At 38.2% G+C, this 15784-nt stretch overlaps 2 protein-coding genes across 3 annotated transcripts; both read right to left on the reverse strand.

The window, feature by feature from the left end:
• Positions 1-941: 941 nt before the first annotated feature.
• dusp22a (dual specificity phosphatase 22a) lies at positions 942-12121 on the reverse strand. 2 transcript variants are annotated; one of them, XM_034196914.1, is made up of 7 exons: positions 11722-12121; positions 10719-10752; positions 9994-10076; positions 9467-9516; positions 5912-5986; positions 5529-5634; positions 942-2671 (listed from the first exon to the last, which is right to left on the reverse strand). In XM_034196914.1, exons 1-7 carry the CDS (start codon positions 11740-11742, stop codon positions 2486-2488), a joined length of 555 nt encoding a protein of 184 aa, XP_034052805.1. In that variant the 5' UTR covers positions 11743-12121; the 3' UTR covers positions 942-2485. The 2 variants fall into 2 exon arrangements, with proteins under 2 accessions (XP_034052805.1, XP_034052804.1); XM_034196913.1 differs by having other exon boundaries at positions 5529-5700; positions 11722-12117.
• An 897-nt stretch (positions 12122-13018) lies between these two features.
• LOC117533272 lies at positions 13019-15757 on the reverse strand. The gene is made up of 5 exons (XM_034196917.1): positions 15681-15757; positions 14709-14785; positions 13825-13989; positions 13529-13660; positions 13019-13338 (listed from the first exon to the last, which is right to left on the reverse strand). Exons 2-5 carry the CDS (start codon positions 14782-14784, stop codon positions 13202-13204), a joined length of 510 nt encoding a protein of 169 aa, XP_034052808.1. The 5' UTR covers position 14785; positions 15681-15757; the 3' UTR covers positions 13019-13201.
• Positions 15758-15784: the final 27 nt, after the last annotated feature.

Raw genomic sequence — 15784 nt, forward strand, 5'->3', positions numbered from 1 at the left:
GCAGCCAGAAGAATATTAGGGATGTTGTTTCAACTGTTCAGGTTCAACAGATTTTGCTTCAACAGTTCAGGTGTTTAACAGTCTTATTGCCTGTGGGATGAAACTGTCTCTGAGTCAGGTGGTTTTAGTCCGGATGCTGCGGTAACGCCTGCCAGACGGCAGCAGACAGAACAGTTTGTGGCTGGGGTGATGGGGGTCTTTTATAATCCGGAGGGATTTCTTCCTGAGGCGCCGGGAGTAAAGGTTCTCCATGGATGGCAACTCCGTCCTGGTGAAGTTCTGTGCAGTTTTCACCATCCTCTGTAAAGCCTTACGATTGAGGGCGGTGCAGCTGCCGTACCAGTCCGTGATGCAGCCAGTCAGAATACTCTCTATGGTGCACCTGTAGAACCTCCTCAGCCTGCGGAGGAAGAAGAGTCGCTGTCGAGCTAAGCACACCAAGCTTATGATAGAAAGATAAGTAGTACATGTTGAAGTGTGAACACATATATATTGTGATATTGATTTTGGTAGGCTTTTAGTAAATATTATGAATATAGTTTGACTGAGCCATATAAAGCCATATACACCTTTAAATTACATTCCCAAGTAATCCTGAAATGTGTAATAAATTAAATCAATGTCTATACTGTTTAAAGTTCATGCATAGTTTGATCTTTTCTCTGTTCCTGTGAAGTCTAATTACATTTTAAAGTACATATCTTATTGATAGTTATGCCAACATAATTGTAGTTTGTTTTCATATCTCATGTTTGATACCATTAACTTTTAACAATTAACAAAAAAGTGTGTAAGCCTATATTATTTTTATGACAATTTCAAGTGATTAAAAACACTGTTATTTTCATGAAGCTGCACATTCAGTGTCTTGTGCTGAAGAAAGCTTTAGCAGATGATCTGCTGAGTAAATCCCAGAAACCGACCAAATCTTAAACGCAAACTGAAATAACAGAAAAGCTTTTATTGGTTTTATGGTGTGGTAGTCAAGCAGCTTCATGATACAAGCAGCTAATGTAAAGCTGAGCTAACAATACTAACATCTTAATTATCTGCCCAGGATTTCTTTAAATCACATGACACGTCATAGTGTTGATATTATAGATGTATTTGTATTTCCATTGTTTTTGTCAAGTCACTGCTTTTTATTATAAAACAAACAAAAACTTCATAAATACACAATTAAAACAATTAACTGTAACCATGAATCTGTAACACAAATGACGTATAAATCAGCTTGGTCACAATGAAAAGATAAATCAGAGCTTCAGTAAAATCAGGAAGATGTTATCATTTGGACTGCAGATGTAGTTGAAGTTTTATTCAGAAATACTTTATGTAGCTTCCAAATCAACCTGCTATGTATTAAAGGAACATTTTACCAATCGTTTACCTTGCTTCACATGTTACTCCTAGTCGTGGGCCATTATCTTAAGCACAGTATGGATCAACAGATGCCGCCAGTGGCTTATCTTACATGAGTAGATGGTTGACAAACCACAGAGGGTTTGGCTGTTGTACTTGTTCTCTTTTGTCCTCCCTGATAAGAAAAAACTCAGCAACAGGTTTGTTGGCTGGGTAATGACAGAGCCAACTCAAAGCTTTTCCTCCCTTGCTACCCAGCATTTGTATCATTAGTTTCCACTGTTGCTGCTGGATTCTGTTGCAGACATTGGTTCAGTTGGTAGCTTGACCTTTTATTCAAAAAGTATTACAGTCGGAATGAGTTGAAGAGTATTCAACTGTGTGGAAACAAATACTGTTTTCTACATGGGCAGTGATGTGCTACAGGAATATATTTATTGTTGTCACAACATTTTTAAGTGGCAAGTGTATTTTCTAAAGACATTGTGACTGTATTTTACTAGTATAAGCAATGTAAATGGTGTTCACATATTTGACAGGCAGTCGAACCCACCAAGCAACATCCCTAACTTCAGTGTTGATCAAAGAGTGAGCCTTAACTGCAAAGTGGTATTCATCTTAATAACTCCTCAAAATATTGTGCACAAACAAATTCACAAATTGTTTGTAGATTTGTGGATTTCATTGTCCAACACGCAGTCTAGACATCCGCATTATTGAAGACAAAATGTTCCTTTAAGACTGCAATAATCAGACACTTCTTTAAGGCTTCTGAGCTGAACATTGCAGGTGTGTACTTCATTCATCATGGCTAAGGTGCTGAAGTGTTAAGAGCAAGGCATCAATACTCTGGTTTCGGCTGTACTCAGTTAAGGGAGCAAGGGAGGTTCTGGTGGATTAGAGTCTGTAGCCCAATTCTAAATCAACCTCCATTTATAAAAAAAATTTGAAACAGATGCAAATAAAATATGAAATATATGCTTGGCTTTAAGGGGTATTATTTATTTGTATCCTATGTTTTCAAAGTTGAGGAGATGGTTGATTTGGAATTGAGTACAGAATAATAACTACTGCCATTTACAGGCAGCATTAGCTGGCTTCAGCATGATCGGACGCCCGTTTCTCAGCTGCTGCCTTGTGGATCCTCAGGGTTGGACGGTAGAGCAGAGACACCTTGATTTATCCTGCGGCGGTCTGCTCTTCTGCGCTGGCTCTCCTGTTGCTCCGTGTACTGACTCAGCAGGGCCACCACCTGATCCTGGTCATTAAAAGGACAGGGATCGAAACTAGAGTGCAACCACGATCGGTACTGGGGACAAGAGGACAAAGACAAAGAAGTAAATGTCCACGTGTTAAGATCAAATTACATCTTACAAATACCGAGCTGACAATACAGTTTATGCATATTTGTAGTGGCTTCGACAGGCACAATAAATGTACTCCTCAGCTTACTTCCTCACCTTAATCTACACAAACAACTAAAATATCCAAGGAGATCTTTGACGAGTAGTACCTCATTCAGACATACAGTGTCTTCAAACAGCGAGTCCAATCTGAAATCGCATATATTCTTTGCTTCATGTCTGGCATATTTTCTCATATATTTTCTTTCATAAGCACTGAATTAACCTGATCAGATTTTCATTTCTAAATCAGTTTTCTTAAAAAAAAGACACCAAGATCAAAGTAACTGTATTTCTCTAGTTTTGGTTATTCATGTAACATTACATTAGGCAACACCGTTGCATATCGTTTATACTTAGAGACCTTGCCAGTTTTGTGAGCATGAACTCTGTCCAAAATCCCTTAATACAGTGAACGAAAGGCAAAACAACGTTTATTTGAAATGCGGAACTACTCCCAATATACTACATTTTCATGTTGGCATGTCTTAATCTTGCCAGAAACATATTAGATGACTTCAACCGTAGAGCAAAAACAATTTTATTAAACTCCCTTCATGAAACTGAGTATAGTGCCATTTGCCTTTTCAGTTTGTTTTAAGAGTTCAAAAAGTTTATTGGTCGCTTGGTCTGATCAGAAGTTCAAAGATCACTTCCAACTTCCGATGATTTAGTCAGAGGATTTTTTAAAAAGATACTTCAGTAGTATAATTATTTTGTACAGTTAAAGATGATTTGAGATGTATTTTCATTAGAAGTCAGACTTAGTTTGTATTAATTGATGCAGTCTTCTTTTACAGTAAAGAGTTTCAATGCTGGTTGAAAGCAAATGGTTAATAAATAAAATAGGAATTTAAATTTAACAAATAATGTTTAGGAAATTATTTGCATTTGTGCAATACTATAATATTTACAAAATACAATGAAGTGAAAGTCACTGAGGGTAAAACAATCATTTCCATAAACGTAGTATTCTCTTCAACTCAAAAACCACAACCAGTATATACCTAAAACGTTGACAAATGAATCATTAAAAGGCACAGTATTAAGATTAGCATCAGTAAGCACACTGATATCAGCCACAATATAAAGCTAACTTCAATTGTGTCATCTTGAAAATGAAAATGAGTTTGTTATCAACTGCAAAGTCTTTTTCTAGTCTTCAACATCTGAATCCTTGATACAATCAGGTAGCGCACCCAAAAGGTGGAATTTGTTCCGTTAGAGCTCGAGACATAACCTCAAAATTAGACAAAAGGTGGATTTGAGATGGGTAGTTAACTGGGAAGTCTCACAAGGCACACAGCTATTTGATCTTTTTAAGAAATGATGGTATTTATCCTTCCTTTAGGTCTAGAAATGGGTAACTCTGGCCTTAAAGTCATCTTTAATTATTTATTTGGCATTTGTATACCCCATTCAGGACTTTTCAGTATAGGATGGACTACAATATCAAAAAAAATGTATTTGTATTACATTTGCAGGATACAATGCTGTGGCAGTGACTGTTTTTACAGCTGATAACTACATTCTTAAGGATTCCTTCATTTTTACATGAGGCATATGTGGGAAAAACACAAATACAAAAATCCCATTTCCTCTTAAATCCTCGAAATCAGTGCAAGATCTACAAACAATGATCTTTTTTTCAGTCATGTTGTGTTGCAAGATGCTGACAGTAACACTAGACACGTGATGAGCAGTACCAAGCTAATGCAATCCAAGCAAACCCCCTGCAGTTCCCCTTCTCTAGCCAATGGTCCGTGCCACTGTAATGGAATTACACACAACGTGCCTCCAAGCAACTAAAATGCTGCAAAATGTTACAGGCTGTGAACACCTACCTACAGTGTGTTCATATTTAACACATACTGCCAATGGTATAAGTCTACAGAGAAAATGGCTCAAGATGAAATGCTCCAAACCAGAAAGTTTGAATGATTTACTATAAGTAGCTTTTATCCTCACAGTGAAAGTAGAAATGGGGCTAAATGCCTCACCCATCACATAGAATAAGTCCACTGTAAACATCCCCTTTAAATTGTGGGCTTTAAAAAAAGGGACAAAATATAATACAGGTGAGAAGTCACAGTTTGCAGTAAAGGTCAAAACCCCTTTACACCGAGGAGGATTAGAACAGCTTGCTCCACGTTCTGATGTTAATATTAAGAATAAATGAGGTTTTTTTTAGAAACACCATTCAATTATTTATATGAACCTTGTCGAAAGTAAGATTCACAAATCTCTGTTCTACTATAAAGTGCAAGAAGTCCTCCAACACCTCTTGACAAAAAGAGATTAACAAAAATGGGGGCGACTTTTGAGCCACTTTAAACGAGAATATTATATTATTTGTTTATTTGATGCACTGTTCTGCTGTTCAATCTCTGGCTGTAGCTGAGAATCTCATGAATATACTAAAATAAAACAATACATATATCAACACAAACGAGACAATCAATAGATCTGTCAAGTACATCATGTTCAATGACAAGAGAGCAACAGTAAACACTTGATATGTTAACATCCACATTCATTTGAGTGCAAAGGGTGTATGGGTTTCCAATCTATATCTAAGTTGTTTTGAGTTTCTAACAACAGCACGTAACACAATGATATTTGAAAATGGAAAACTATAATAATTTGTAAACATGATAATCTAAAATACAACCTAAAACACACTCTGGCTTCATCACTGCCAACTGTAAAAGGAGCTGGGTGTCTTTGTGTTTGTGCGTGTCTTCATCATGTCAGTGTGTGTACCTCTGAGACTTGTGTTGTCTGGTACTGCTGCAGCTGTTCCTGGAAGCCACAGTTCGGGCCGACAAAGGATCGAACCGCCTTCACTGCAGACAGACACTCCTCCCAGCTGAAGGGGGTGACAGTCATCAGGTAGGCCACCACCATGGTCGTGCTGCGGGACACACCTGCGAGGCTGCAGCAGAGCACACGGCTCAGTCACAGTCACTAAGCAACTGCTTTTCTAACCGTATTGCCACTGGTCAAAGGTTCAAAACAGAACAGCTACTCAATTGTTTTACTTAGGAATGTTTTTGGTTATGTCCTTTGAGAAATGCTACAAGCCAGCATCACTAGTGGACATGATGTGTCTTGAAGTCTTTACAACTTTAAAAATAAAAACCTACCAGTGAACGAGACAAGATCCACCACTCAGGCGACATTCATGGATGAAGCTGATGCACTCTTTAAAATGCTGTGATCTGGAAAATAAAAAGCAAACAAACTATAAAACTGATAAATAGCAACAATTCTGTTTGTCGTTAGCAGTACACAAAAGAGAAACTGATATTTTGAATGAAAAACACCTTTAGTACTATTGCTCATTAAATCAGGGAACTGGCTTGGTTTTGCTAAGGTAGAGCAGGGTTGTAAAGCTAAAAATAGATTACACAGTATAGGATATGAGAAAGGACACCTTGAACTGAAACTCCTGCGTTGAGGCCCTGACATACAGTATGTTGCTGAAAACTGTGATGACATGATACTGTTCTGATTTTGACAGAAACTGCAGGTACATCTCAAATATAGTGAGGAGTCCCAGAATGGGGCTGTTTTAAGTTTAATTTTCGCGTATGGAATGACAGGGAGTGGTGATTTTTATTTCAACGACTGCAGCTTGTCATGTGAGACAGAGGTTAGGTCTGCTCAAACTGAGAGTCTGTGGTAGACCAGAGCACAGACAGTAGGGACAGACAAGGGAAGTAACTGTCCCTGTTTTTGTCCATCTGCACATTTACATCAGGTCCCAGCTTTATTCATTCTGTCCCTACGAATGATCAAGTGAGTCAATGAAATAGCAATTTAAGTCCTGTTATATGGTAGAACACTCGTAATTGGGTGCTTTTCAAACAAGATGTGAGTCTATGTTGAAATACAAATGGACACGAAGCAGCCCAATGTGATGCAACTGCTTCTCAGATATCCTACTTGTTCACTGTCAGGAAACACTGATGGTCTTTTGCATTTTAAGAAGTGCATGGCTGATAGCAGCGTTTCCCGAGGAGCAGATGCTGGTTACTCAATAGCAGACAGAATAACAGACTGGGGTTAAAATAGATTGACTACTTTTTTCCTCCTTTCCGAGATCCAAACTCCTCTTAAAATCATGTCTGCTCAGCATTTAGTTCTGTCTTCCTAGCACAGAGGTTTCCGGCCGTCTTGTTTAATATGCAGAAAATTAACTTGTGACAAAGATTTGAGGTTTTAACGAGTTCAATCTTCAGAAAAATACAGACAATTGTTGAGCTGCTGTATATATGAAATGCAAACATTGTTTGTGCAATTCTTTGCTTAGGTGAAATTGGATATTATTACAACACAATATGCATAGGAAATAATTGCAAACAAATTAAGAAAAAAGCAAAACCATAGTGGAGACGCAGACTCCTCGCACATTTCCTTTTTGGAAATACTTGATGCAAATGAGTTCACACCTGTTCATTAAAACCATAGCATTTAGTCATGAGATGTTCACAAAGAAGGGGAATCCCTGGCCGTCCACAAACGGGTACATGTGCATGTTAGCAACTATATAAATCAACATCAAAGGCCTTTTCAATTAAATACTTTTATTAATTCAGAGGGCGCTGCTATTATATCCCCACACCGGGTTTCAATTCAACATTAACCTCGATAACATCGACAGGAATGGTCACCAAGTTGGCTTTTATGTTGCAATTAGCAGTTACTGACATTTAACCTTTATTAGGTCACGCGTCATCCAGTGAATGTTTGCAAATCAAAGAAATATATGTTCCTGAGGCCCTGACGAAGTTTGTGACTTTGGTTGAAATTACATTTTGTAAGATGTTGCTTGTTTTTCCGAAAAGGGTCTTTGGAGGGCTGTCATTTTATTTATCTTCTTCATTTTTTTCTTTCTTGTGGTAAGTGATGCAGCCAATTGATACAATAACTGTAATGCATGAATATACATATGAATCGAAATCCTGAAATCTATTCAAAAGTACAGGCACAACAGCTTATAGGAAGTTAAAGTTTTTGCAGACAGCTTCAAACTGCGACAGGCCGCAGAGGCTCCCTGGCTGGTGGTGAGCATGGCGGTGCGTCAGTTGGCCTCTCCCCCCCCCCATCAGTCAGACCAGTGATTGTGACAGAGGGGGTTTATTAAAGCCTTGGGTGGTCGAGGCCAACAGCCAGATGTCACTAAGGTTTCCTTCCTCTGCTGCCTGAGGGAAGGACACTTGATTGCGACACTGGAGGTCAGACACCTCCAACCCAGCCCAATCAGCAACATCCAACCAAACACCAAACCTCAATTCTCATTAAGTTGCATTTTACCCAGCGCTGTTGTCTTTCTCACAAAGTAAAGCAAGTTCCTCTTCAAACCCGGACAACGCAATGACTGTCCAACTCAGACCCAACAGGGACAATTGAATCAGGAAATTTGAATTGAATAATTGATGAGTATTAATACAGGATATTAAACGCCTTTGACACCAAGGACCAATTTCAGCTTGCATTCAACTAAGCAATATGTCCCACCTCTGTCTACTATGTGGTTTGCAAGTTAATAATTCAGCCTGCATCAACATTGCCCCTTGTGCATCCTCCAATACACAACACAAAAGGAGTTTCTCAGGAATATGTTTATCCATTGGAAATGTGTGCAACCCATTCTATGATTACAACATACAGCAACCCCTCACCAGCTCCAGAACTGACTGGGGTCGCAATACAAAATGAGACTTCTCTTTTTCATTGACGCCCAAACTCTAACCCCTTATTGATGCCTTCAGCCCATTTCAAGCATGAAGTCAAAATTATTTAACAAAATCAACAGAAATGCAATGACTAATGCCTTGTGTTAGCCACTGCTGCAGGGGTGGAGGGACAGCTCATGCTCTTTCAACACCAAGTCTGCCTTCGGCCCATTGGACGCACAGTTCCCTGTCTCTCCTCTCCTTTTATATATCTCTCTCTCACAGAAACACACAGACGTAGAAACACCAAAAATAAACATATTGTAGCGCTCATGTTTCTTTGGAAACCGTACATAAGGAACGTCATTGTGAAGGGTTTATTATATTTACAGTAGCTAAAAGTCACGAGATGAATATAGGATTTGTTTCAACTAAGAGATACTGGTCACTTTTCCCTCTACTCTAAATGTGCGCTTAATTCACTTTCCACAATCACATTTCCTTCTTGTAATGTAATCGTGATTTAATTGTTGTTGTTTATTTATTGTTCCCATAGTTTTCCATCACTATTGAATTCATATTATTTTTAATATATAAATGTTGTGTTCCCTATGAAATTGTGTATTTTAATATTATTCAGGTGGAGGCTTCAAATTGGCCCAGTGGATTTTTGCCTCTTCCTGCAATGTATATTATTTGTTTTCTGTTATGTTTGTGTATTTCTAAATTGTGCCAAACAACAAACTAAACTAGGCAATTTCCAATAGTAAATGTCTTTAAACTACGAACAGGAATCATGAAATTACACTTGTTTTCCAAACTGTCAAAAGATTTCATATAATATTAAAACGGTTTGCATTAGGCTGTCACACCCAGGGACCACAATCTGGAGGGTAATGTGTTGAAATAATACTTCATGACTCATCAACGCTTCACAAAGTTAACGACTTTTAAAATATGGGGTATATATATGTGAGTGTGTGTGTGTGTGTGTGTGTGTATACACGCATTTTTACTCACAGGTTCTGGTTGGAAGCATCAGCAGCTTGAATACAAAGGTAAGTCTTGTCCTGTTAACAATACATGAAAAACTGTTACATGTAAAAATGCACCAATACGTTCACAAGTAGGTTCTTCAGGTGATCTCCTGCATTTTCTGTCTCATGTAAGCCCAAGAACGTGTGCTCTATGTCTGCAACCCAAAACATTTTTTACTTTGATTACATGTGTAGTATCAGTCTCAGCACATAACGTTGAATAATGTGGACTTTACCTTCCCTTAATTAAGCATCTACACTTTCAGTCATTTCTAATTACACAAGATTAAAATGGCTTCATATAAACTCTATATATAGTTTCTAAGATGAATACCTTTTGTTTATACATGCACACAGCACCCCACATTTGAACTCTCAGGCACATAACTCTTTTGCTCCATCTATAACTCATCACCACCCCCAGCTGGTTGACAGGACACATCACACTATTACATGCAGAGTCATACCGTACAAATAGTTTGAACCATCCAACATGGATTTTCCACTAACCTCAAACACGGGTTTAGCATTGTTGTATACAGATAGGATGTGGGTGATTCCATTCTTAGCCAGACTTTCTCTGTTTTCTGCATCTGGGACAAAAAGATTGAAGAAAATATTTCACTATAGTAATGTCAGTGAATTTCAAACCAAACATAACAACAATGTCATAATGTAAGCTGTTGCAAAGGCAGCTCTGTCGGCCATTTACTAAACGTTCGGTACAGTGAGGCCTGTGGTCACTTGTTCCTGTCAGTTGAGCTAATTTTAGTCTTTATGCTTATGCCATCATGGGAAGCCACCATCACAGCAGCTAAAGTTAGCAAGCTGTGAATGGCACATCAGCAGGGAAGGGGTTGTTCCAGGCCAGGGACATGCCTATTAATAACTGATGATTCTTATTTTATGTGAAGGAACAACTTTTTTTTTGTCAACAAGACATTTGAATTAATCTGAAATCTATGTTTGTCAAGAGAACTTCCTGACAAAAAAATCTAATTTTGATAGTTACAACTTTGTGTTAAACTGTATGTAGGCAGAGCACTTACATTTGAAACTATCCAGTACAAATTGACAAATAAAAAAATCTTGATCCATATTGTTTTAAGGAATACTGCGCAAAGAGATATGTTTGGTAAAAAAAAGTGTTGCGATACTCTACAGTAGCCTCCGACCCCACTGTGTATGTATCAGATTTACAAACATCAAATAAAGTTACCTGATGTTTGTCTTACCTCTTATATTCCCGAGGTAGAGTCCATCAACAACCTGTGAAGCAAAAGTCAGAGACATGTTGCATTCAGGTTAGATATTTTTTACAGTCCAGCTTCAAAATCTTCACTCAACTTGCCCAGGGTTGAGCCAGATTGGATTTAAGGTTTAAGGCTTAAGGACCAAGCAGCAGGAAGAACAGCCATACAAGGCCTGAAGCAACGATGCATGATTATCTGGACGAAGTGATGAGTGGCAAGCCGCCACTGAGTGTTGCTATACCACGTAGCAGTACCATGGAGCACCAGGGGTCTAAAGATAATAAAGGGCTGGATACCCTAAAATGTGTGACTTACTCACCCTGCACACTTTGGTGCCAATTAAAAATGGAAATACATATGATATTGATACAAAGTTATCACGTTCTATTGACTATCAAAACACAAGGCATCAATTACATGTTTCATGACTTCTCATCATCATCTGACAAGTAATTTGTTATGTCAACGTATCAAAATGGGTAAATCATAAGCCAACCTGAAATCAAGAAGAACAATTTTGCAAGAATCTATTGATTTGAAATAAGTACAATATGAATGGTCAGAGGGACAGAGGTCAGGCCCAGTTGCAGCATCTCTGCATGGATTAATAAGTGCCTTGCATTGGGGCACGTCAGATGGTTGGAAGGAGGAGCCAGAAACTAATGTACCAACAATCTGAGTGTACAGTACAATCATGTGCCTCTGCTATAGCACAATCTTATGATTGCATTACAAATCTAGGGGGAAAAAATCAGATCTTAGCTAAGAGGAAGTCTTGGTTTATGCTGTTTACACATTATTGAAACATTCAAAAACCGATCTATCGGCACCCATCCTAAATGCATTCTATCTAATGTCACGTTATTTATTAAATAGTTTGAACAATTACAGAAAAGGTAGGCACGCATTTTCCTCAGCTGTGCTGAGTTTACCATTAAGAAGCCCATGACTACTACAACATGCATTATAAAAAGCCAAAGCCTACCTTATTCATTCCATTTCCCATGTTGACTCCGAATCGGCCTTCGATGAGCTAACACTTTAATATATAGATCTGCTGCGATATGTTAACATGGACTTTAAATCCAAAACGCGAAGCTGGAGTGGCTGACTTCAACTCATAACACAGTGCACAGCCTTCGCTTCCGCAGCTACCTTTGTCTTTTATTCCACAACATTATTAAATGGCACTAACGTGTTTAACACAGTAGCCTTGCATTTGTATTACAACCTTAACCTCGTTTTAGATCCAACAATAGTTCCGTCATTCTGTACCGTCTTCCGGATTGTTTTTGACGTGAAACAACCGCAGCTGCGGGTTCATCCGGTAAGTGACATCACAGCCTGTTTCACCTTCAGCAGTGTGGGATTTAGAAGTGCAGATCATGAGGAAGACATACATCCTATGACGTAGCAATTTAGTAACACCGACTGGGGACAATTATGGGGTGACGTAGTTTATTCTTTAAATGGGCAAACACGGAATCCCACGTGTAATTCCTAAACACCTACCTATATTCTTGTTTTGAGAGCATGATGATATACATGACAAACTATTCCAGTTTGATGAAAGCATTCGACAATAACCACTAAAAATTGTAACCCAGTTGTACCGCGTCAACAGGTAATGAGGGTGTTTCTAACCTACGGTTCTTTGCATGCATGTAAAAGTTCACCACCCAAGGGCGTAGGTTTGGTTTCAGTAACAAATGCATTTGTTTTCCTGCATGGTTACACTTAATCGATATAACAATAACACGTTATGATTGATTTGATAAACGCTTACCATAATGATGGTCGTAGGACCAAGAAAGTAGAAATGTTTAAATTGAATCAGCAGTAGCTTTTGGTAATAATTAACCTGATGCTACTGAAGATCTTAATAAACACTCCTGGTGTTACTATTGGCCTCAGGTGACTACATGGTAAAATGTGTTGTCAAGGTTTTAAGTTCATTACAGAGGGAAAGGCTGTTCAGTGTCACCTACCTGATTGTTTAAGACAGAAGTCAGTGGGTAACCAATAAGAATACAAAATGTTTATGACACACTAGAATTTGAACTATTCAAAATGACAAATGTCAATTACTTTTTAATTTAGCTAATGACTGACACATAGCATAACTGATTGTCATCTCACTAGAACCTTTTAAAGCGATTAAGAGCTTATTAACTCAACCAAACTAATAAAATGGGGAGAGTCCTTTGCTATTCCATTTTTATATGAAAGAGCAATTTAATATAGAAGCATTATTTACACAGGAGGTACAGAGTGAAGACACATTAGCAGTTTACCATTTTTATTCCTTCTTCTATAATACACAACGACCTTAAGAGGAAGAGGTCTTCCACAACGAACAGACAGCGGTAAATTGGATAATTGATAGATAAAGAAATGCATGTATTATTGTATCTTTATGTTGGTATGCTATTATTTTCCAGTATGTGTTTTGGTCCTCTGGTCTATTACTTTTTCCACTGCTTGTTTTCTGAGTCCCATTTGGCTGATAAGCCCTCCACTGGGTTCATTCTCATGTCCAACATCCTTTGCAGCTCCTTTGCTTTCCACTCGGGATCAAAAGTGTGTGGGACGGGTCCAAACACTGCAAAGAGACCATACGTGTCAAGTAATGCAGAGTCTTAACCTTAATTGCATAGCGCACACACACATACAATTAAACAACATAATTGCTTTTCTGTCTTCATCGATGACATTAGGAAAACAAAGGATTCATTATTTAAAATCTTGAATGTGCAGACACATCACTGCATTACAATTGTTGGCATACATACCAAACTTTCTCTGCCACAGCACAATCAGGCCAGTAAAGCCGACTACGAAGAGCACCCCACCAATCACAGTTTTCCACTCTGCCGTCGCCTCGCCCATCTCAGCAAAGCTCTGCTTGAAGCTGATGCGGTACACTGAACATTGAGAAACACAAAACCTAGATGATGACAATTGTAATAAATAAAAAGTGACTTGACCATTGATAGTATTCGCTGATAACAAAATCAGTTTAACCTATAGCAATGAAAGAAGCAGCTCCTTAAAAAAAGAAAAGTGCTGCAGTGCAATTTAGTCTTACATGCAACCTTCTCCTCGTTGGAGAGTGCAGCCCAGGAGCCCTGCTCCTTCTCCTTCAGGGATACCTGCTCAACACTCAGGTCCTGCACATAGCAGATATCTGGGAGGGGGTTCTCCCGCCGGTCAAAGTAGGCAGGGAGAGTGTAGGCCTCTATCTTAGCCACACCTGAAGGAAATGAAAAAGAACGACTCATCAAATAAGTTTCCATAACATTGAATGACTTCAAACCTGCCAACCTTTTTTTGAAATGTGTTGTTGATGAAAGACTACCATGCTTTGTTTTTGTAAGACTCTGCTGTTAAACGCACAAATTACAGAAAGCAAAGTGTAGATTTAAAAAAAAAAAAATAGGTACATGCAATTATCTAATTGATGCATGTAAAATAATATATCAATTCCTGTATATATCCATCTGTAATACTTGAACGATTGCCCGTCCAGCTGACAGTACAAGAAACTATGAAGTTACTAGCACTTCAGGCAAACACTTTTATGGTGGCTGTAAAATATGTTTACAAGGTTTGATCTGAATTAAGTGCGCAGCCAGATGGACATAGCTATGGTGTCAGATAGTATATGAGTATAGATAAAGGCTCACCAGCCAGAACCGCATTACAGGATTGATATTGTGTTGTGGGTGAAAATGCGTTCTTGTTGTTTTCAAAAAACGACTATGATTTGCACACAGAAATACAAAAACGTTCTGGTCCTTGAGGTCACTGCTTACATTTTGTTCTTTAGAAAAACATGCTTTTCTGCATTGTTATTCAAATGTGTTCATGGAGGGCCAAGTCATTCAAAGAAAATGACATAGGGAACAAACCTGATATAATGTCATTGCTCAAAAATAGAAAACACTTCAGGTAATGTCATGTCACACTCACCATGTCCTCCACGCAGACATACGGATGTGGAAATGGCACGTTTGCCAAGAAGGCGAAGGGCTGTGGTGGCCAGCATTCTGTGGGAAAGATCATATGAAAGACATTAGCAAACATACAATAAAACTCATCCTCCTCAAAATCTGTGTGATCTTTTAGCAATGGTTTTAAAATATTCAGTCAAATTATCCTGTTTCTTCTGGGCAACACTTATACGATATCAAAATGATAAATAATAATGTTAATCTGCACTTTGCAGGTGTTAGGATACTTCAGAAACTATTGTTTTGTAGCTAATCTAAACTATATTACGAAGTCCAGCTATTGGCGTTTCATTTAAATAATAAATAAATTATATAAATATGAAAGACAGACCATTTATTTTGTGTTTTTTAGAAAGGGGCAGGTAATATGCGATTTCATCTCCCTGCTCCTTTTCGCTCAATGGTCTGTTTACAGAGACATGTTTTGTTAACAATTATTATATATTAAGTTTTGCATACCATGAACGGAACAAATACAAATGAAATGAAAAAGGTTAGCTGACGTTAGTTCGGAAGCTAAGCTGTTGTTAGCTTTAGCTGCAAACACAAGGTCATAACGCTAGCAACGGATAATAGATAATAATGGAAATAAGTAATTCAAGCCAATATTGTACATTTCAACATTTAACCACTTATATATATAATCCTGTAGCTGACCACAGTTCTATCTTACCATAGTTTGAGCATCACCAGCATTTACAAACAAAGATGCCATAATCTTACGAAAGCTAGCCCTTCAGTTAGCAGGTCCTAGCTCCGATCCCCTCTGACAAAGTCACTCGTACACAATTGATTATTGCGGTTAAAATTGCCCAGTTATCTTGGGAAAATACCTACACCAAGAATACAGTGAATGCTACAATGTATTTAAGTGTTAAGATGTGATGTGTTTCGATATATTTAGAAGGATGTTGTTGAAAAAAAATACGACCTGCTGTCTCTTCGTTGATCACGTCCGCCGATGGGCTAAAAGGAAGTATGATTGTGACACCCGGAACAACGTAAGCCAAGCGTTCATGAGAAGGTGAAACAAGA

This window comes from Gymnodraco acuticeps, unplaced genomic scaffold (genome assembly GCF_902827175.1).
Source record: "Gymnodraco acuticeps unplaced genomic scaffold, fGymAcu1.1, whole genome shotgun sequence".
Lineage (NCBI taxonomy): Eukaryota > Metazoa > Chordata > Actinopteri > Perciformes > Bathydraconidae > Gymnodraco > Gymnodraco acuticeps.

Bases quoted from the DNA above. Each gene is read 5' to 3' on its own strand.
- LOC117533272 (XM_034196917.1), bottom strand. From the start codon at position 14,784: ATGCTGGCCACCACAGCCCTTCGCCTTCTTGGCAAACGTGCCATTTCC. The intron at 13,990-14,708 runs GTGAGTGTGACA...CATTTCCTTCAG, and splicing joins ATGTCTGCGTGGAGGACATG to GTGTGGCTAAGATAGAGGCC. The intron at 13,339-13,528 runs GTATGTATGCCA...GTCTCTTTGCAG, and splicing joins GCTGTGGCAGAGAAAGTTTG to TGTTTGGACCCGTCCCACAC.
- dusp22a (XM_034196913.1), bottom strand. From the start codon at position 11,742: ATGGGAAATGGAATGAATAAG. The intron at 10,753-11,721 runs GTAGGCTTTGGC...TTTGCTTCACAG, and splicing joins TGGGAAATGGAATGAATAAG to GTTGTTGATGGACTCTACCT. The intron at 2,672-5,528 runs GTACACACACTG...TCTTGTCCCCAG, and splicing joins AGACAACACAAGTCTCAGAG to TACCGATCGTGGTTGCACTC.